Genomic DNA, 23,235 nt, shown 5'->3' on the forward strand with positions numbered 1-23,235 from the left:
CAGGAGATAGTATGCCTAATAGGCAATTGGCAATTTTGGCTCAGGGAGGCAGGAAGGTGGGGCTATACAAGCCCTTGTGTTCTGTTCACCAACACAGTTCTTCTCTTGCCTATCTACTATTATCTGTATAGTGAAAGAGATGTTCCAAGAGCATCGCCTTGCCTGATTCCTTGTATCCCTGGAACTGGTCCCTGAAGATCCCCAGGACCTGAGTTGGCTGGGCCAGGAGTCAACCTGGGCTTATGATGAAACCCCACAAGTGGAGATCACTGTAGATGTCAGGAGTGGCTGGATTCTGGGAACATCTTGCCATGGCGATCCAGGTGAGCTCCTGATGCATGGAGAGTGGGGCAAGTGTCCGCCTGCCCCTTTTAAGGACCTTACTGCCACGAGGTTGCCTTCTGATTCTTTAGCCTCTAAGCCACTCTCCAGACCCTTCTTGGAGCCCGAGTGCCTTCCAAATATTTCCTTGTTTCCATCTGCTTTACAAAGCTTTTCATTGGTCTGTTCTTTTGGAACCTCTGACTTGGCCCAACATGGTTCAGAAAGTCCTGTTTGTTGGCATTCAGGAATTATGCTGGCCCTCCCTTGGGTCCTCAACTGAAGCCACTAAGAATACTCCCAGTGTGCATGTGCTTGTTAGTATCCAGGCACTGGCCAGACCTTGGGGACCTGGCAGGATATGTCATCAGCTACAGCCCAGCCACCACAGTGTGATTCAATGAAGTTCAGTTCCAGGGGACAAAAGGAGTTTCTGAGCTGTGGGGTGTCTCAGTTTTGCATGGTATTGGGTAGGTGGATAGGATCAATTCCACATTTTTATGCCATTATCCATGTGGAAGGAAGCAGACTTGAAATTATTCTCCATTGTTTTGTGTGTGGGCCACGGGAGGGCTGGATTTGTCTGAAACAAGGCAAAATGAGAGTTAGCAGAGCCATAGAAGGATATTACCTCCACTTGCAGAGAAATCTCGAGATCATAGGATCTCTCTGTTTGGAAGAAATATCAGTAGCTGAACACAGAAGCTTAAAGGTTACTTTGAGTTAATTTATTAGGAATTGTGAAATCCAGGTTTACTTAATTTCTATACATATAGAATCATAGGTAATATTGGTCAAGTTCACATTTTTCCTTGTTGAGTTATGTCTGGTCTTTTGGTTAAAAGTTCAACATATTTTCCTGCTTAGATTTTTTTCTTCATCCCCTCCATTATTTCACAAATATTGTACACCGTGATTGTTGCCCCTTTGTGATAAGTATAGAAGTCACATTGTGTCAATGTGTGTACTAATTTTTCCTAATCCCATTCAGCATTCTGAATCTTTCTTCTTTGCATGTAGCTTTTGAATAAGCATCCTGTTATAAATTGTTGATATTTTCTTTGAGTTGTATTCAATTCATTTTGCAAGTTGGCCATATACATGTTAACATTGATGCATCATGTTTCCAAGGACCACCTATTTATTTAGGTTTTGTACCTTTGTTGTTTATCTTTTCCTTGCTTTCTTTAAGGGATTTATTCACTTCCTCTTTAAGGACCTCTATCATCTTTATGGAGTTTGTTTTAAGGTCTTTTACTTGTGCTTCAGCTTTGTTGGAATATTCAGAGCTTGCTGTAGTAGAACAGCTGAGCTCTGGTGGTGACATATTGCCTTGGCTGTTGTTGTGTTCTTAAGCTGGCACCTAGGTATCTGGATTTGGGGTAACTGTGGATCTTGGTGCCTATTTCTCGTTTTTGTGTTTGGTGTGTGGGTGTTTTGTACCTCGGTTTCTATTTGCTCTCTGGTCTTCTGATCTTTGTGGCCTATGGTTGAACAGAGGTTCCCCCAAACTTGGAGGACTGGAAATCTGACAGCAGGTATGGCCTCTGTTCCAGCAGGGGATCTTGGCCCAAGTTATGGTCTTAGAAAAGGTGAAGAGGGGAGGGGGAATGGAGGGGCACTGTGAGACTGGGGGAGGTCTGTGGGCAAGTGGCCTACATGGACTTCTGGCAGCTGGTGTGTCTTTTGTTAGAGCAGGGCACCTCCACCTAAGTTGGGAGCTAGGACACGGCAACAAGGAGTGAAGTGGGATTGGGGATAGTGTTGGGGGCTGCTGAAGGAGTGGAGGAGGTCCATGGGTGGGCAGCCTACCTGGATTTCTGATGGCTGGTGTGGACTCTAGTCCAGCAGGGAGTCTGTACCTGGGTTTGTCTACCCGTTCTTCTAGCTTGTGTGACCTGCACTTGAACATGGGATGTCTGCATGAGTTGGAGGCTGGAACACAGTCACATTCCTCTTTCTGAATGGGAATATGTGTGATGCCATTGTACGTTGCAAAGGTTTACTTTGTTTCTTGATTTTACATGTCACAGTCAAGAGATTGTCTTGAGTATCAGAAGTGACTTTGGACATTTGAACAGTGTTGAGCTGTTATAGATTATGAGGATCATTGAAATTTGACTAGTTGTATTTTCATTTCTTCTTTGTTGTTTAATCTTTTTTATTTATTCTTCTCTTATATAATTCATCCTGACTACAGCCTCATCTCCCTCCATTTCTTCCAGTATTCCCCTCTTTCTGACTCCCCAAGTTACACTGCTTCCTCTTTTCTCTTCAGAAAAGAGCAGGCCTTCCGGGATATCAACCAAACACACCATAACAAAATACAATAAGACTAGGCACGAAGACTTATATCAAGGCTCGATTAGGAAACCCAGTAAGAGAAAAAGGGTCCAAGAGCAGGTCATAGAGTCAGAGATACCCCTACTCCTAGTGTTAGTAGTTCCATAAACACACCAATGTAAACAACCACAGCATGTATGCAGATGACCTGGCACAGACACACGTGGGCTCCATAATGGCTACCTCAGTCTCTGTGAGACACTATGATACCTGCTTAATTGATTCTGTGGGCTGTGTTCTCCTTGTGTCCTCAACCCCTCTGTCTCCCACAGTCCTGCTTCCCTTCTGTATCGTTCCCAGAGCTCCAGCTACTGTTTGGGTGAGGATCTCTGTATCTGCTCACATCAGCTTCAGGAGGAAGCATCTTTAAGGAAATTCAGCTAGGCATGGATCTATGATTATAACAGAATATAATTATGAATAATTTCATTGACTTTTTTTTTTTGGTCAGTTGTATTTGTTCTACCTTAGTTCTCTGAGCAATCCAACTTCTGGTTCGTGTTCATCCAGGCAGTGTTGGGCAGGGGCTTCCTCTTTTGGCTTGGGCCTCAAGGTAAACCAGTCATTGGTTGGCCACTACACAAGCTCTGAACCACCATTGCCCTGTCAGACAGGACAAGTGTGGGTCAAGTAATTTGGCTGGGTTGGTGTCCAGCTCCACCAGTGAGAGATTCGTGTGGTTACAGAAGATGGTGAGTTCAGGCTGTGTATTCTTGATTACTTAAAGTCCTCACCATGGAGTTTCCACTGTAGCAGGTTATCACATCACCCCCTAAAAGTTCCCCTATTCAACTCACCTCTCCCTGCATTCTCTCCCTCTGTCCTTCCCTTACTCACCTGGTCCTTCCTGTACCTACCCCCCAGTCCACCCACAAAATCTAATATATCTTCTCTTCCCAGAGAGATCCATGCATTCATTCCCTCCCACCCCCACAGCCATCCTTGTTACTTAGCCTTTCTAGGCCTTTAGATTTTACTGTGATTATTCTTTACTTAAAAAACAATATCCACGTATAACTAAGTACATATATGTTTTTCTAGGTGGTTCTATGTTGCCTCACTTAGGATAATAAAGAACTCAAGAAACTAGATATCAATAAGCCAAATAATTCAATAAAAATGAGGTACTGATCTGAACAGAATTCTCAACAGAGGACTCTAAAATGACTGAGAAACACTTAAAGACATGTTCAACATTCATACTCCTGGTAAAATCAATAACACAAGTGACAGCTCATAATGGCAAGGATGAACAGCAAGGGGAACACTCCTCCATTGCTGTGTGGGAGTGTAAACTTCTACAGCCACTATGAAAAGCAGTATGGCTTTCCTCAGATAATTGGAAATCTATCTACATCCAGGCCTAGCTATACAACTCATGGGCATGTACCAAAAAGATGTTCCTCCAGCCTACCACAAGGACACTTGCTCATCTATGTTCATTGCTGCTTTATTCACAATGTCCAGAAACTGCTATGTCTGTAAGAGACTGTTTTAATTGATGATTTATGTGGGAAGGCTTTTCCACCAAGGGTAGCAATATCCATAAGCAAGTGAGCCTAGGCTGAATAAGAGATCTAGATGAGCACGAGACATCGAACAAAGAAGAGAGAAAGCCAGGGAGTGGGAAATGTTTGCTCCTGATTTTTCCTTCATCTTCTTACTGGATTTTCCTAGAGCTCCTGCAATGATGGATTATGATCTGAAATATCAGCCAAATAACCCTGTTCATTACCTGAGATGCCTGTGGTTAGAGGATTTGATTACAGCAGCAGAGAAGCAAATTAGAACAAAAAACTGGAACACCAAATGTGATTTTGTTGCTGGGCAGAACCTGGGAATGTTGTCTTTTGGAGGAATATGGAAAATATCAGGACTTAAATGACAATAGGCATAGAAAGCTGTACATAGAATTAACTGGATATTTTTATTAGACCAGATGCTGGAAATCTTGTGAGTAATGTAAACAGTGGAGATCGAGATCATAGGATTTTAGTTGGAAATAGACTCCTTGAAAAATTAAGCTAGAGATCGTTTGAGTGGTATTTTGGCCCAAATTTTTCTTATTCTTCCCATACCCAGAGAAATTGAGTAAGATGAAATAAAATTATGGGTTGATGTCTTTTCTTTTCTTTTTTCTATTCTTTTTTCCTTTTTTCCTTTTCTGTTTTTTTTTGTTTTGTTTTGTTTTGTTGGTTTTTTTTTTTTTTTTGGTTTTTGTTTTGTTTGAGACAGGGTTTCTCTGTGTAACAGTTCTGGCTGCCCTGGAACTAGCTCTGTAGACCAGGCTGGCCTAGAACTCACAGAGATCCACCTGCCTCTGCCTCTCTAAGTGCTGGGATTAAAGGCCTGCAACATCCCCACCAGGCTGGGCTGATTTTTTAGATGGAATATTGAATCTGTTGGATGGCTATTAATAAAACAACAAGTGGGGCAGAAATAAATGATATGAAAAGGTAGGTCAAGAGGGCAGTCAGGTGCTGAAACAGAGGCAGGTGTTTTTAAAGAGATTATCACCATTAAAGAGAAAGCCCTTGCTCTACAATGGAAGCCTAGCAAGATGCCCTCGGAGTAAGACTCCATCCTTTTAGGCCTTCAATTAATAGAAGTATTAGGCAAAATAATTCCTAGTCCCAGGAAGCAGTTTCATATAAAACCTGCTGCAATTGTGGTCCAAACTTGGCAGGGTCCATCCTGATTTAGAAGCCAACTTGTGCTGGTTCTAGAAAAAAGAAAGAATCAAAATTTCAGGTCATGAATTCCTAGTCTGTGGTTTCAGTTCTGTCCTGTTGCAGGCATCTGTGTTAAAGCTTTAGTTAAAGTCTCCATGAGGAGACTGTGACAGTTCAGTGCATAAAGTTGTGAACATGAAGCCTGGGTTGTGATCTCAGACCACAAGATGTTGAGATAACTAAGCTATGAGATATCTGCCATGCAGAGTTGCACATAGGGACTGGAAGAGAGATGTATGAGAAGTTATAGGAAAATTGTGACATCAGAGCCCTTGAAACTGAAGTCCTGTGTGTTTGAGACAGAGCTACTTGTTTTGGTGTTTGCCCTAATGGTTTTCAGTCTTGCCTTGGTCCAATCTTCTCTCACTGTGTTCCCATTCCTCTTTTAGAATGGGAATGGATGTTCTTATGTTGGAAAGATGTAATGTGTTTTTCTGATTTCACAAGATGTCACAGTCAAGCAATTGACGTGAGTATCAGAAGAGACTTCAGACATATGAAAAGTGTAAGAGCTATTGCAGACTATGGCCATTGAAGTTAGACAAAATTCATTTCATCATGGGATGACCATAAGCCTATAGTGACCTGGGTCAGAATTTAGTTGATTGAATGAAAAATCTACCAGATAATATATTTGAACACTTGTTTCTCCTTGGTGGGTTTCTTTGGGTTGTTTGTGAAATCTTTAGTAGGAGGAAAGCCATTCTGGATGAAATTCCTCATTTGGGATGGGATTTGAGCCTTAACCAATTTCCTGTTCTTTGTGTCCTGCTGTCACAACTTCACCACCATTTATTAAAAAAATAATTAGGTTAGCAAAATGGCTTAGCATTGAACAGCAATGGCTTCAGCTGTGTCTTATGCCATTTTGCTAACCTGATTATTTTTTTAATTTTATTGTTTTTGATTTTGAGAACAAGCTTTCTCTGTGTAGCCCTGGATGTGGCACAAATAATAAAAACCCAGAGACAGATATTGGGATTCAAGCTGAAGATCAGAGAAAGAAAGAACTAGAGAGTTCTTACTTCTACCAAGGCCAAGGCAATCCTGTCCTCAGTGTGACTGCAGACTGAATACAGAATGAGCCCCTGAGCCCATCTCCTCCTGTCTTATATTCCTCTCTAATGCTGGGATTAAAGGCATTAATCCCAATCTCTATGGGTAACTAGTGTGGCTGCTGGGATTGAAGGTGTGCCTGGCCGGTATGACTGACTAGTGTGGTTAGCTTTACACTCTGAACTTCAGGCAAGATATATTTGTTAGATTGCAAACAAAATATCAGCACACTTGGCTATCCTGAAAATAGTTCTGTAGACCAGGCTTGCTGGCGTCACCTTAGAGATCCCAGTGATTCCAGATCCTACATGCTGGAATTAAAGGTGGGCCAATATACCTGTTTTTTTGTTTTTGTGTTTGTTTTTATATTAGTGACTGATGGGTCTGGAAGGCAGGCTTTTATACATGTCAAGAATATGCTGTTGTGCTGAGTTTCATCCACATCATGAATTTTGAAATTTGGCAGAGGTATTATTCTCTTTCCCAGGATGGATGAGTCACTGGATTGCAAGTGTGTCAAATTCTTTCTACCTATTGTGTTTGTTTTGAACAATATGAGTCTTTTGCCTGAATGCATGGATATGTACCAAATGTGTGGCTGGTCCTCAGAGTAGACAGAACATGGCCTCAGAAGGCCTGAACTTGGAGTATTAGATTGTTGTGAGCCCTGGTGTAAGTACTGTCAATTGAGCCCACCTGTCTGCAAGACCAGCAAGCACTCTAAGCTGCTGAGCCCACTCTCCTACCTTGTGTTGTTTATGATCAATATTGTACATTGCTAATGTTTTCATTTGTGCATTTGTAACTGTTTAAAGATGTGTCCATTCCCTTTTAGTAATATTATTGTTACAGTTTAAACTGGGGCACTTCAGTTCTATGAAGATAAATTCAGAATGGGAATAAATTCTTAACTCTTCATAGGAACTTTAGTAAATATCTCTGGATTCTTCCTACCATTTCTGTTTCATTGATCTTTATGGGGGAGACATATGTAACTCTGGCTGTCCTGGAACTCACTGCATAGGCCAGGCTGGCATCCAACTCAATTAGATTCACCTGCCTCTGCCTCCTGAGAGCTGAGATTAAAGTCATGAGCTGAAACATCCAGCTTGCCCATCTTTTTTCTAGTTAGTAAGTTTTTATACAATTTCTCTGAAATGTACTCAGTACCATTGATCTGTTTGCTTGTCTCTATCTTTATGTGTGTTAATTACCATTTCACTTCCAAGGCTATATTCTAGTCAAAGTGCAGAAATGGCAGAGGTGAACCTCATTGTTCAGTTCCTTTTGAAAATTATTTTGTAGTTATATTAGAAATTCTGTATCATGGAATAAATATGGGAAGCACCAGAATTATATAAGTATATTGTCAAGGAAGTATACATTTACAATGTTGTCACTATCGTACTTTCTGTTGTACACATATATGGGATATTTCAGAATGCAGTGACCTATGATGATGTGCATGTTGACTTCACTGGGGAAGAGTGGGTTTTGCTGGATCCTTTCCAGAAGAGTCTCTACAAAGATGTGATGCTGGAAACCTACTGGAACCTCACTGCTATAGGTAAGACTGGATTTTACTTCATGTCTTAAAATAAGGGGACAACTCTATCTTTATTATTGATAATCTTCTGTAATTTTGGTTGAGAAAGAGGAAGAATGAGGTGAATAAATCAGGTTCACTGATGATAGTAACTTAAATATTGTACAATTTCCAATAATATATCATACATTTTCTTGTACTATATTTTAGGCTACAGTTGGGAAGATCATATTATTGAAGAACATTGTCAAAGTTCCAGAAGACATGGAAGGTAATTTTCATGTGCAAGGTGATACAAACGTGCCTATGGAGAAATTTTAATGTGTCCTGAAAGTTTTAAAGAAAGGCAACAATATAAATAAGCATAGCTTAAAATTGAATCGATGATTATTAAATTCTCCAAAAAACATATCCCTCGGTGTCAGGGAGCTGATCTGTGTTTGCAAGGCATACCTCTAAGAAAGAAGACAAAGAAACAATGCCTTAACTGATATTGCCATGTGAATCATAGCCCTATGAGAGCTATGCAGTAGAACCACTAATCCATTTAGTTTCATACCACTCAGATATTATAAAAGGTATACACATTGAATAGATGATAAGTATTTGCCCAAAGCCTTCTAATAAGCAAAGAGTCCATAGTAAAGCTAGTGTTGTTCATATACTTGTAACTGCTAAATTTAGAGAAAGGGGTAGTTTATGAGAATCAAGCCGGTCATTGTGGAGAAATCTTAGTCACTATAATACTACATGTCTATGAAGAACAGAAAATCAAACTGTGTGAATGCAATGTGGAAAAGTTTTATTTGTTATTCTTCATTTACTAGATATATCATATGGATGCAATCCATGTAAGCATAGGTATATGGAAAGTATCAACTTACCTCTTTCTTTCCCCAACAATTAGAATATATGTAGTAGTCCCTACTTTGGATAGACTTGTAGAATGTGATACAAGTTTACAATTGAAGTTTTCCAACTTCATTGTGAATACATCAACAAACTCATACCAGAGAAAAGCCCTATGAATATAGGAATGTATAAATACTTCTCTTTGTCACAATTCATTTTGCAAATGTAGTATGACTCATAATATAGGAAAATTTGTGAATGCAAAAGTGTAGTAAAGCTCTGAATTCCTCCAGTTCTCTGTAAATATATGAAAAATCTCATGTAGAAAAAAAGATGCTATAAATGTGAGCCATGTAATGAAGGCTCTTATCATCACAGGCATCTTCAAAGATGCAAAACAACCCTTAATGACTCTAAACCATAAGATATGATTCATCCTTCAATTAGATCGAATTGTAAAATTAATTCATACAGACATACAGATTCATCAGTGTAAAGCTTTTTACATTTGCCAATTATCTTTGCAGGTATGAAAGTACTGGAGAGAAAACCTTGGAATATACTAAGTGTAGTAAAGACTTTACATATCATGGGCATCTTCAAAGGAAAGAAGGAACTCATGCTGGAGAGAAACCCTATGAAAGTATTCAATATGGTGAAACCTATGTACATCACAATAGACTTCGAAGAACATACACTGGAGAGAAACCCTATGGATGTAATCAATGTAGTAAATCTTTTGCACATCACAGTAGTCTCCGAGTACATAAAAGAACACATACTGGAGAGAAACCTTACAAATGTAATCAATGTGGCAAAGCCTTTGCATATCACAGTCATCTTCAAAAACATAAAAGAACACATACTGGAGAGAAACCCTACAAATGCCATCAATGTGGCAAAGATTTTGCAGATCATACTCATCTTCAAGTACATAAAAGAACACATACTGGAGAGAAACCGTATGAATGTGATCAATGTGGGAAAGCCTTTTCACAAAACAGTAGTCTCCAAATACATAAAAGAACACATACTGGAGAGAAACCCTATGAATGTGATCAATGTGGGAAAGCTTTTTCACAAAATAGTAGTCTCCAAATCCATAAAAGAACACATACTGGAGAGAAACCCTATGAATGTAATCAATGTGGCGAAACCTTTGCATGTTACAGTAGCCTTCGAACACATAAAGGAACACATACTGGAGAAAAACCCTACAAATGTCTTCAATGTGGTAAAGCTTTTGCACATCATAGTAGTCTCCGAGTACATAAAGGAACACATACTGGAGAGAAACCCTATGAATGTAATCACTGTGGTAAAGCCTTCTCTTGTCACAGTAGTCTCCGGATACATAAAAGAATACATACTGGAGAGAAACCCTATGAATGTAATCAATGTGATAAAGCCTTTTCATGTCATAGTAGTCTCCGAATACATAAAAGAACACATACTGGAGAAAAACCCTATAATTGTAATCAATGTGGTAAAGCCTTTGCACGTCAAAGTCATCTTCAACTACATACAAGAACACATACCGGAGAGAAACCCTACAAATGCCATCGATGTGATAAAGCCTTTGCATGTAGCAGTAATCTTCGAATTCATGAGAAAAAGAAATCATTCTGCAGAGGAACCCTTTAAATATAATCATTGTGGTAAGCTTGGCACTTCATGGTAGTCTTTATACATGAGTAAAAATTTTAGTGTGTAATTGTCTGTTCAAGCTTTTACAAATCACAGTAATCTTTAGGACCTGAAAAAACTAGTACATAAGGGAATGTGACTATAAAGGATTTGGTAAAAATCTTTAGCCAACACACTTACATTTATTTACACAAGATTATTCTGGAGAAAAGGTCTAACAGTATCAACAATCTGTTCAAGCATTATGATGTCTTTATGAATCTATACAAGGAGGTAGCCCACTTAGATTTCACACTGCTCTTCAATTACATGAACCAGTTCATCCAGGTGTAAAACTTTATGGATGTGTATTAGTGCCTTTTCTGTTGCTGTGATAAAACATAATATCTAAGTCAACTTACAGAACAGTTTAATTTGGCCCTTGGTTGCAGAACAATACAGAATCACTATGAAAATGGCATGGCAACAGTTGTCAGATGTGACAGGTAAATAAGAAAGCTAAGAACTCATCCCCAACATGCACCATGAAATAGAGACTGGGATCTGAAAATAATGTGCAGACGTAAACTCAGGCTCACCCACCCCCAGTGACATGTTTCTTCCAACAGGATAGCATTTCCTAAATCTTCCCAAATGATAACCCCAAGGAGAAGGATTAATGTCTCTGACTTCAAGTTTACATGCTTGTTTTCTGTTGCATGAACCAAATTATGATGAAGGAAAACTCTGTAAATAAGTCTTCAGATGCCTAAATACCTGTGTTACAGTATTGAATGCTTACATAACAAAAACATTCATGAGTGAAAACATTTTAATGATTTCTTTTTTCATTTTAATTATGTGGTATCAATGTGTCTTTGTGTGGATATGTGCGTGTTCATGCTTATTCCCAAGAAGGTTAGACCCTGTAATCTTCTTGTAGCAGGAATTTCAGTCTAAAATCTGACCTTTGTCCTGAGAATGAATTTGGCCATGTCTCTCACCCTGTAAGTATTTTAAAGACTTATATATCAACTTGATGTTAGAAAGTAGGAAAGAAGTCAAACAAGAGAAAAATTATGTTCATGTAAATGATTTGGTAATGACTATAAACATCAAAGTTGTCTTCAGTTTCAAGGAAAAACTATTTCATTTCTTTTTCATCATATCCTGAAAGAAGTAAATTATTTATCATGTTCATGCAAGTGTAATGATAAAGATCAACAATTGTGGTTGTGGTTTGTGTTTTGAAACATTTGGAGTAGATGTGGAATTTGCTGTACATGTGGCAAATTCTTTTAGTAAAGTTTATTTTGTGGTCCTTCTATTCCTCCTGTGGCTATTGTTTATTTTTGGCACTTTCACTTGGTTGATGTATATTTTTATGATGCAATGTATAGAATGTGGTGCTCCTCATCTAAGCAGTCCATTGTTTATTTGAACATCAGATGATGTGTTATCATAGTTTTCAAGTAAGTGTGCCAGTGAATGGGTGTTGGTTTGTTGTTCCTGGTTTTGTTTTTCATATATTTACAAATTCCCCTGAGACATCATTTTTTTTGCTATCTAGCCTGGCTTGGATATCTGTAATTAGTCAAGTATGCATTTCAACTCTTGTTTCTCATGTGTCAGTCTCTTGAATATAAGTCCAAGGATAGAAGATGTACCCCCAGTGTTTGATGTTTTGTCTACACATTATAACAATGTTAATGGTAAAAATGCTCAATAGAAGAGAATATAAGAAACAGTAAATACCTCATGTGTGTATCCAAAACAGCATTTTCATCTCTCTGGATGAGATGTAATAAGGTAATCAGTAGTCTACTGTATATCTCACAACAGAGTTTGATTTGATATAGATATGGATATATTATTTGATGTTCCATGTGTCTTCATGTCCCCATTATCTATTTGGCACTTCATCTGGAAGTACTGACTTCTAGGGGAATTATCTAGAGATGCCAGATAACATAACAGCAATGGAATGTATTTGAAAAAAAAAACACTGTATAATGTGGGAAATTACCAATACAGAGCCAGGTAAAAATACAAGGGAATTTAATAGGGAAAAGCCATACTTACAGAGTGACCAAGCCTGCCGGCACGGCAGCAATAAATACAACAAGCCCAAGATGAAAGCAAAAGCAGGGCCACCTAAGCATCCCTCATGCTTAAACTTTCCCTACATCACCCTGACCATGCCGTCTCAGGCATTTGTGGCTACAGTATCCCCTATAACTCTGTGTGTGTGTGTGTGTGTGTGTGTGTGTGTGTGTGTGTGTGTGTGTGTGTGTTGTAATTATTGGTTTTTAGGCCATGACAAATATGTGGAGACTGAAGACAACTTTGTATAATCTGCTTTCCACCATCTTTATATGTATATCAAGGTCAGGTTCCAGCCTTGCACACCACAGACATTTCCCACTGAGCACTCTCACTGATCCTCAAGTAAAATTAGTTGAAATATTATATCAATACAATATTGTCCTATTTTCAGATTGTGAACATACTGTCATCTAATGATGGATGAAAACAGGACAGCTTGAATAATAAATCATATTTACAAATGAAAATGATATATTGTTATCCTCTCTCTCTCTCTCTCTCTCTCTCTCTCTCTCTCTCTCATGTGTTAGTTTATTCTGAGGACTAAACACTTGTTCATAACATTTCCTCAGAACCGCAAATGAATACTGGATGATTTTCTCAGAGGATAAAATTGGTTGCTGCTAAGTCTGATGACACTGGGAGACTTGTATTACTCCTACAAGTTTTTCTCTTATTTCTACACTTGGGCTGTGGTAAAAGCACACTCAACACTAGCACATACATAAATAATTTTTAAACCCACATAAGGATTAATGATGTCACTTTCAGCCAAATCTGACTCCCTAGGTTTCTTCTCTATAACTCACATAAGGGAAGTAGATAAATTACAGGGGAAGTAGATAGTTGATACTGTCACATGCACACCATGGCACAGGTGTATACATACACAGTTCAAACATTTTTAAGTGCTGAAATTAACAAAGCAAAGAAACCCAATTATTGACAACATAAAATGATTTGCAAGTTTAAATTACTATTATAGAATTTCAAGGAGTATTACTGTTCATCAAAACAATGATGGTTCCTTTGTAAATCTTGTTTTACTATTTCATTCTCTGATTCAAAGATGTGTCACTTCAAAAACATCTCATCTGGGTTAGGAGTGCAAGAGTGCAATCCCAGCACTTGGGAGACAGTGACAGGCCAATCTCTCTTAAGTTTGAGGCTACCATGATCCACATAGTGAGTTACAGGACAGCCATGGCTATGTAGAAATAGCCTGTGTCAAAAGATTTCCAAAAAGAAATAGTATATCTCGAATTATCGAACTTTTCCTAATATAATCTTACTGGACTCTGACTGGTTTCAACAAAACCTCTTATTATCTTTGCTTACATTAAGAGAACCATGTTAACAATGAAATTAAGAAACAATGTGGAGAGTACATTTGCAGAGGGATAGAAATCCACTGAGTACTTTGACAACCATCTAACAGGAACTTTCATCTCCTTTAAGTGATATGAGACAGAAGAAATAATTGGGCATCTTCATCTTCATTATAATGACTTATTTGGGAGCTAGAGAGTTTGTTCAGTAGTACTACTACCTTTAAGTACCCAAGTTTGGTTCCTAGCTCCCACATCAGATGGCTCAGAACTACTTGTATTTTTAGGTCCAAGAGATCAGATGCCTCTTCTTGTCTCCTAAGGTACCAGATAGGCAAATGATGAAAAGACACACACACACACACACACACACACACACACACACACACACACTATATATATATAGTGTGTGTGTGTATATATATATACACATATATATAGTATATATATGACATATATATGTCATTACAGATTGTAAAAATTTTTCTTCATGTATATGTTAATTTAAAAAATTAAAATTAATTCAGGTGTATAAGTCTTGCTACTGCCTCTGACAAATGCGTGTTAGGTAACAGTAGGGATGAGAAGATGGTATCATATCCTCCATGACTGATATTACAGAGTCATAGCCTGTGGTTTGGGTGCTGGGAATCACAGCACATCCCTGTAGATGAGCAGCCATTGCCCTTAGCTGCTGAGCCATCTATTCAGCTGTGTGAACATGTCATTAATAGCAGAAAGTTGTGGAAGGCTGATTCCAAGTTCATCTTTACCTCAATCCGGATGACCCAGATGAAATATAAGATTGATAGCATTAGAAACTAGCTTAGCACTATTTGTAATAGCCAGAAACTGGAAGCAGCCTAGATGCCCCTCAACCGAAGAATGGATAGAGAAAATGTGGTACATTTACACAATGGAGTACTACTCAGCAGATAAAAACAATGGAATCTTGAAATTTTCAGAAAAATGAATGGAATTAGAAGAAACCATTCTGAGCAAGGAAACCCAATCACAAAAAGACAAACATGATATGTGCTCACTCATATGTGGATTTTAGACATAGAGTAAAGGATTACCAGCCTACAATCCACACTGCCAGAGAAACTAGTAAACAAGGAGGACCCTAAAAGAGACAAACATTGTCCCCTGGAGAAGGGGAAAGGGTCACAATCCCCTAAGCAAATTGAGAGCATGGGAAGAGGGTGGAGGGAGCTATGAGAATGAGAAGGGAAGAAGAGGAAGGATGCAGAGGTCACGAGGGAGCGGAAAGGTTGAGTCAGGTGTAGATTAGAAGAAAGGATATGTAATAGGTAGGGTTTTAGTTGGGGGGTGGTAGAGGAGGAAGGGAGGGAACTGGGAATGTCATGTAATTCAATCTTGTTTCTAATTCAAATAAAAAATGATAAAAAAAGAAACTAGCTTAGACTCGGTGCTTAAAGAAGTTTCTTAGCCCAAATCTCCACAAAATGTAGGAAGTCTAAAAAAAAAAAAAGTTCATGAGAGAAACAGACAAGTCTTAGAAAGTGGCTGATTGCTTGACTAAGCCACACAAAACCAAGTTTATCTCAGATGTGGTAAGTAGGCATCAATGGCATTCCACAAGGACACAAGCCAGGTGTACCCCTGCTTGAGTGTATACCTCCTGTAAGGAGAGTCAAGGAACTTGCAGATGGAAGGAAGTAGATAGAAGGTCAGGGTGCTGAGAATAATTCAGGTAGTGGAGGTCAAGATCATAGGGATTGAATGGGAAATAAACTCCATAAAAAAAAACTAGGCTAGATTATGAGAATGGTCCCCATATAGTTATGTATTTGAGTGTTTGTTCCCCGGTTAGTGGAACTGAGTGAGAAATGTGATAAGGTATAGTTGGAGGAGGTGTGTCAGTGGAAATTAGCTCTCCCTTTCTGCTCTAGGCTCCATGCTTGTCTACTGCCATTTTTCCTGTCATGATAATGGATTAATGCTCTGAAAAGTGTAAGCAAATCCCCAATTAAAAGTCTTCTATTATAAGAGTTGATTGGACAATTTTCCCTTCACATCAGTAAAACAGTAGCTTAAATAGTCATCTGTATAATATTTTTGGCAAAGATATCTGTCTGTATTCTGTCCAAGTTCTGAGAAATTTAGGCAGAATTAAAAGTTAATGACTTCTTTGACAAAATATTGAGTCAGCAATACAGTCAGTACTTTTGATTCATGCAGGTCTATAGTGAGAAAGATCAACAAGCAGGCCCCCAAGAAATGAAATGTGCAGTTTTGAGGGGGAAATGGGTCATTTTAGAAGGGAAGAGAAAAGGAGGCTCACCGGTGGTCTTGTTTCTGGACCCATTCAGTATGATATGACCTTGCAAGAGAAATGCCTGCTAACAGTTAATTTAGAGAGACACACAAATCAACAGCATTGAGTATACATCAGAGAATTACTAATCAACAATTACTAACTTCAAAAAAGGACAGACAAGCTGGGTGTGGTGGGTATGCCTTTAATCCAGAACTCAGGTAGCTTTAGTTGGCAGTCACATGCTGAAACAGGCAGTAATTTCCAAGGAAGTTGGTGACATTAAAGCGAAGCTAGCTGCTCTTCATTGTAAGCATAGGAAAAATGACCTATGTAAGGCTCAAGTAAGACCCCACTCACTTGAGCCTTCAATTTATGGATGTAAAAGGCTCGCAATTCCTAGCCACAGAAAACAACTTCATACAGAACACATTGTTACTCTGTTCCAAGTGGGGTGGAGACCATGCACAGCCAGATCCCCATACATTCTGAGACCATAAGATGTTGAGACACCAAGTTATGTGGCATTTGCCATGGAGAGCTGCATATAGCAAGTGTATGCAGCCAAGGGGAGACAGAGATGTGTGAGACATTGCAGGGTTAAGCCTTATGAAAATGAAGCCCAAGATGACTAAACCACAGCAGCAGGATTTAGTGTTTGTCCTATTGTGTTTCAGTTTTGCTTTGATCCAATCTTTCCTTACTGTGTTTTGACCTCTCCTTTGGAACAGGAATATATATTCTGTGCTGTTGTATGTTGAAATGATATATTTGGTTTGTTCATTTTGTAAGACACCATAATCAAGGAAAAGTGTGTAACAGTTCACATTTAACCTCTGAAACTTCTGAATCCCACAGGGCAGTGCCTGATGACTAATAGGCTGACTTTAGCAGGGAGTTGGGTTAACCTTTAGCAGAAAGCCACCATATGGGTTTGTGTCCTCATCCTGAAGGAAGCAGCCGTGTAACTTTTGGTAACAATTTCATATAAGAGGTAAATTCTATGTGAATTTGTGGTTATTATAACCACTTCACATAAACCAAAATGGTGCCACCCATAAACGTCCTGGTACCACTGAGTCTTTGAAATATCACCTCATTTATATACTAGGGAGGTGTCACCAGAATTTCATAGTTTGTGTTTGCTTTACTTTATTTTTGACACATTGCTTTACAAAATATATCTCATGGCTTCCCCATTGACTGAAGAATTTTCTTAGCCATATGCCTCCAAAAGGAAGCTGACACTTTAAAGTATTTAGACATGGAAGACTCATGGGAATTTGCATCAGCCTAGTGCTGGTCTTGGGAAAGTTCACATCCCAAGGAAACCAAAGGGACAGATTTCTGGGTGTAAGACGAGCTGCTATCACTGGCAGCTATGACAGCTGGAGGGGAGGGGACACACACAGGCCCACTGAGTCTTAATGTGCTGTCCCAGAGCACCTTCCTTTTGTCTAGGTTTACTGCTGACTTTTGTGTCTGCTGCAGCATGGCCCCCAAGCTCACACTTTTGTTTCCATTTTCTAGTGCTGAGACATAAACATGTTATGGAAATAAAACATCCAAATATTATGTCTTTCTCCATTATTTTGGGTGTCTTCTGTTTGCTGTGCCCTATGTTCTTTGATCTATGGGTATTTAAGCTAAGATTGCATATGGTCAATTAAACTACTCCTTTTCTAACCTAGGCAGCCTGATTTATAGAAAGTAATTTCTAAAATGGTGAGTTTGGCCTGTATGTTATCATGCTTGACTCCTATTTATAGTGAGAAATGTAGCAGGGATTAATAGATCATAAATTTAGAGAACAGGCTTAAGGGAATGCTTATGGAAATATTGTAAGTTTATCCCACAAGAGAGCCAAAATTCTCATTAACCAATACTTATTAAAAGTTTACTAATTTTTATAACATGTGAGTTTTAATATATACATTCAAGAATTTTGCTAGATGAGCATACAGCACAGACAGGCTAAAATCAGACAGAGAAAACAATTCAAGGAGAATTCAGTAAGGTCACAGTTATTATTGGATCCTATGTCTAGGCACAGATAACCCATATAGACTCCATCTTCTGGTTCATTAATGAAGAGGAGGATACAGGTATCCAGTTAAACATCAGTAAAATAGCTAATATGAGAGGTGTTTCCTTTTACTCCTGTCTTAGTATTTTATTGCTGTGAAGAGACACTATGACAGAAACTCTTATAAAGAAAAACATATTATGGGGTCTGGCTTACAGTTTCAGAGGTTTAGTCCATTATTGTCATGGCAGGAACCATGGCAGCATGCAGGCAGACAGGATCCTGGAGAAGGAGCTGAGATTTCTACATCTTGACCCAAAGGCAGCAGGGGACTACCACATTAGGCCTAGTTTGAGCATATGAGATCTCAAAGCCCATCTCCACAGTGCCACACTTCTTCCAAGGCCACACATACTCCACACCTGATAGTGCCCCTCCCTATGGCACTATTCCAACACATGGTTCAATGGAGGCCATTCTTGTTCAAACCACCACAGTAACTATAAGAAAAGAAATAGGCTCTAAGAACCCTCCTGAGGATGCTCTGCAGAGGCAGACAAAGAAGACACAGAAGACATTTCAGGGTTACTTTCATTTTTCTTAAAAGGTAGATGTCAGTAAATGTTCTCCCTCACTGTATTTTATCCTTTGGGTTCCCTCCTCTATCTAGGCCTTATGAACAAAGTATCAATAGTTTTCTGTAACCAGGCCTGGTTCAAATATAAACTGTGCAATAAAGGGTACCCCTTGCATAAAAGTAACTCAGAGAATTTCATTTTTCTACATCCTGATCTCTTTATAGGATGAGGCTACTGACTAAGTTTTTCAAGTTGTCTGCTTCTATTTACAGATGCACCTAAGATGATTGTGGGTATTTGTCACACAAATCTCGTCAGAGAGGGTCCAGACTGGGTCTTGACAAAATTATCTCCAATGGATACTAAACTTCATTGTTGAATGTAACTGCAGAACTTCTAGAAGATACTAGTTTCACATTCAGCCCCGAGGAGGATCCAGCACACCTGTTTCAACAACTCAGCATCTTTGGGAAGCAGCCCCAGTTCACCATGTTGGATCTTTCAAGCTCACTCAAGCTCATCTATACTCTCCTTATAGATCCTGGAAGTGGTCTCAGCATGCAGCATATGCTCCTACCTGAGTAAGGGAACAAGCCTGCAACTTGGAGGCTGGAAGAGCCCTCCAATCCTGTAGAGTGCTGCATCTACTAGGAGGCCCTGATTGGCTAGTGAGTCCTGAGTGACAAGAGCAGCTTCCTTAAGGAGATAATGTGCTAAAGGGACACAGCACAGTGTTTACCTACTCTGGCTTCAATCCCAGACACAGACCAGTCCCAGTTCTGCAGAGATTTGCAATTCAGAAGCATTCGTGTCTGGCCTCAAAAGCTGATCATGCTGTCTTCCCTTACTTAACCAAGAATCCAGTAGTTGTGCAGTCCAAAAGGCTGGATGTCTCAGTTGGTCTTCAATATAAAGAGCAATTTTGAGAAGTGGGCTCTAATGCTAGAGAGAGTTAGGGTAAACAGGGAAGGAACAAAAGCTTCCTTCTTCCATGCTCTGTATATAGGCCACCAACAGGTGTAGCCCAGATTAAAGATGGAACTTCCCACCTCAAAGAACCAGGATAATGTTAGGTTTTACCATTTCACATGATTCATTAAGATAAACCCCTCACAGGTGTAATGAGGTGTATTGGTTTTAGTTAATTCCAGATGTAGTTAAGTTGACAACCAAGAATACTGACCACAAGAGCCAATAAGAATTGCTGAGGAAGGTTTCTTACCTGAAGCAACCAAGGAGAGTATGTGAATCATTTCCAAAGACTCCTAAGCATGCTCAGTTAACAAGCCCACTTCTGAACATGGTCACAATGTAAAATCAGAGATACATGGGTCATTCTTAGCACAAATTCAGATAGAAAGCTGTGTCAGATATAAAAATGATGGACAGAAATATTTCTGGCATGCTCATCTTGTTCTTAGTTGAAAATCAAGCCAATGATAATGTGAAAATTGATTGCTTAGTAGCTAATGCTGTTAATCATGATGTATGATCTGAAAGATAGATGTGTCAATGCCACAATTCCCACAAATGCAAAAGACAGGGAACAAAAATACAGAAAATATCAAAGAGAAGTCACCTACCAGCACTGTGGATGCTGTTCTTACATGGGCAGGTATGCTGAACTATTTCTAACCTCAAACAAGGTTGTTTTAGCATTTGTACAGCCTGGCTCAGAGGAAGGCCACAGCTGCTTCCAGGCAGTACCATTTTAACTAGCCCTGGCTGCTGCCTTTCTCAGGGCTGTCATTGTTGAGAGAATTCCATTCTTTTTTTAACCTTTTATTTTATGTGTATGGCTGGTTTCCTCTCTATGTCTGTGCATAGTACCTGTAGAGGCCAGAAGACGTGGGAGAAGTAGATGTATCATTTGTTATCCAGTCTCTGTTTAAAGGGAAAGTACAGGGCTTGTCTCAAGTCCTAGCTAGGGTAGTCTGTGAGGCTGGATCATCTCACCTAGCCACCTTGAAATTGTCCTGAGAACTTTGTAGTCCAAAGCCAATCTTTAGGCAGTGTTGTTTTGCTTAGTGGTGCTATCATAACCCTTGTGGAATCGTCATTGTGGTGCCCCATCATCCTTCTGGAGACATCAAAGGTCATTGTTAGTCATGGGCATGGTTCAGTGCAGAAAAATGATACTCAAACCCAAAATCATGTACACAAAGCAAGATGAAGCCTTTTTCTAGAATGAGTTAGTGCTATATATGGCCATTGATAACATGACAAAAAGTTTAAAACATATATGTATTAATATCATAAGTTTTGAGATAATATTTATTCCTTAAGAAACACTTTAAAGAGTCAAAATAAAACCAAAGGATTGTGAGATTAGTGACGATGAAATAGTCCTTTAATATTTGTTTTTCTTCTGTCTCGTATCAGGTAGCTCTTCTGACATGAGACAGAAATTTTGGATTTTATTTTAACAATATGTTTGGGATTAAAGAAGGAGAGAGCCATACTTCAACTCCAAATCCAGCTTCAATTTTATTGGATTGGGAATACAAACAGACCATTTGCATTATATGTCTTAGAGAAAAGCAGAAACAAATATTTGGGAAGATTTATGAAATTGTATCCTGTTGGAGATATGATATACCAATAGGCCAAATTGCTCCCTTTCTTGGGACATATTTTCTGGATGATTTCTTCTTTTCCTTCACAATTCTTATTTGTATAGTGGTCTTCAAATTCCTTACCTGGATGTCTTTATTCTCCTGAAAAGACAAAAACAAAACCCTCCCCCAACTCTAATTTTGGGGAGGTTCCATTTTGGTGAGTTATATCTGATCAAATGACAACATTTGTTAGTTTTAAAGTTAATTTAGATTGAACAGCTATGCTGTTTGCTGAACTAACACCACTTCTAATCAAGAGGTGACTCTTGTTCAAATCTAATCTTTATCAATTTTGATGGTATCCATAGCTTTGCTTCTTCTGTGGAAACAAAAGCAAATCCTCTTCCCCAACATAACATATATCCTGCTTTCCATTCTGAGGTCAACACATCTTTAAAGTATACTGGCCGATTTAATTCAGTAGTTTTCTTTTTGTTTTTTTGTTTGTTTGTTTGTTGTTTTCTATTATCCAATGTCTCTCCACAGCTTTGGTTTGTTTCTCACTAGCATTCAAAAATTTAAAGTTAATAAAGCATTTTACAATCTATTTCTTAGGGGTTATTACCTCTTTCTATTTATTTAGCATATCCTTTAGAGCTTGACTTGATCTTTCTATAACTGCTTGCCCTATAGGATTATGTGGTATACCTGTAATATGCTTTATATTGTAATAAGCAAAACCTGTTTCATTTTACTAGACACATATGCTGGAGAGCTGTCAGTCTTAATTTATACAGGTATTCCCATGATGTCTATAACTTCTAGCAAATGTGTCATTACTGAATCATCCTTCCCATAACTCAAAGAAGTTGCCCACTGAAATTCTGAATAGGTATCAATGGTGTGATGTACATATTTTAATTTTCCAAATTCTACACAATGGAACACATCCATTGGCCAGATTTAATTCCTTTGGGTACCCTTTGGGTTACTTCCTGATGGTAGTTGTGTTTAGTTGTATAAAGAACAGTAGGGCATTTCCTTATAATTTCCTTGTCTTGTTGCCAAGTGATGGAAAATCTTTTTTCAAACTTTTGCTATTGACATGATGTTTTTATGAAATTCTGAGGCCTTTAGCACATTTCCTATCAATAGTTGATCAATGTCATTATTACCTTGTGCTAGAGGGCCTGGCAGACCCATATGAGATCAGATGTGATTGTGTGTGTGTGTGTGTGTGTGTGTGTGTGTGTGTGTGTGTGTGTGATTCCTATTCCTGATTCTTATAACTGAATAAATAATAAAGTCAATTCTGTATCATCTGGCATAAATTCAGTGGTTTCAATATGCAAAACAACTGTGCATATTGCAAATCAGTAGCTATTATGAGAGGTTCTATAAAATCCATTACTATCAGAAGAATAACACATAATTCTGACTTCTGGACAGAATCATAAGGGCTTAGATCCACTTTACTTAAATTTTCTGATTTGTAACCTGACTTGCTTGATTTATTTTCTTAAGTTTAGAATGGAGGGACTCCAGATATTGGTGTTCTCCCATACAGTGTGAGGAAGGATCCAGTTAGTTCTTTTTATAAGTTGAATTTTCTTGCTTTGGGGATATATCTTGTTAATCTCTCCAAAAATTTACTGCAAGCTCTTTGCCAAGGTTCATTTTCCGACCATAATTTGTTAATTTCATCATTAGTAAAGGGTACTACAATTTCTTCTGGGTCTATTCCTGCTAATTGATGGTCTCAATTTTTCTTTTAGAATCAAAAGTTTATTTTTTATTTTTTTACTTGGTTAATGTGGTAAAAAGACCAATTCTAAGATAATATCTTCCCTCTGCATTAATATTCCTGTAGGAGAATGCTTAG

At 38.6% G+C, this 23,235-nt stretch overlaps 1 protein-coding gene across 1 annotated transcript in view; it reads left to right on the forward strand.

The window, feature by feature from the left end:
- The window catches only part of LOC118237605 (zinc finger protein 431-like), a 254,081-nt gene that overhangs the window by 12,286 nt on the left and 218,560 nt on the right, over positions 1-23,235 (forward strand). Inside the window, 3 exon segments of the mRNA XM_035451455.1 lie at positions 7,893-8,019; positions 8,209-8,269; positions 9,378-10,417. Of these exon segments, the coding sequence (XP_035307346.1) occupies positions 7,893-8,019; positions 8,209-8,269; positions 9,378-10,417 (1,228 nt within the window).

This window comes from Cricetulus griseus (genome assembly GCF_003668045.3).
Source record: "Cricetulus griseus strain 17A/GY chromosome 1 unlocalized genomic scaffold, alternate assembly CriGri-PICRH-1.0 chr1_0, whole genome shotgun sequence".
In the NCBI taxonomy this organism is placed as follows: domain Eukaryota; kingdom Metazoa; phylum Chordata; class Mammalia; order Rodentia; family Cricetidae; genus Cricetulus; species Cricetulus griseus.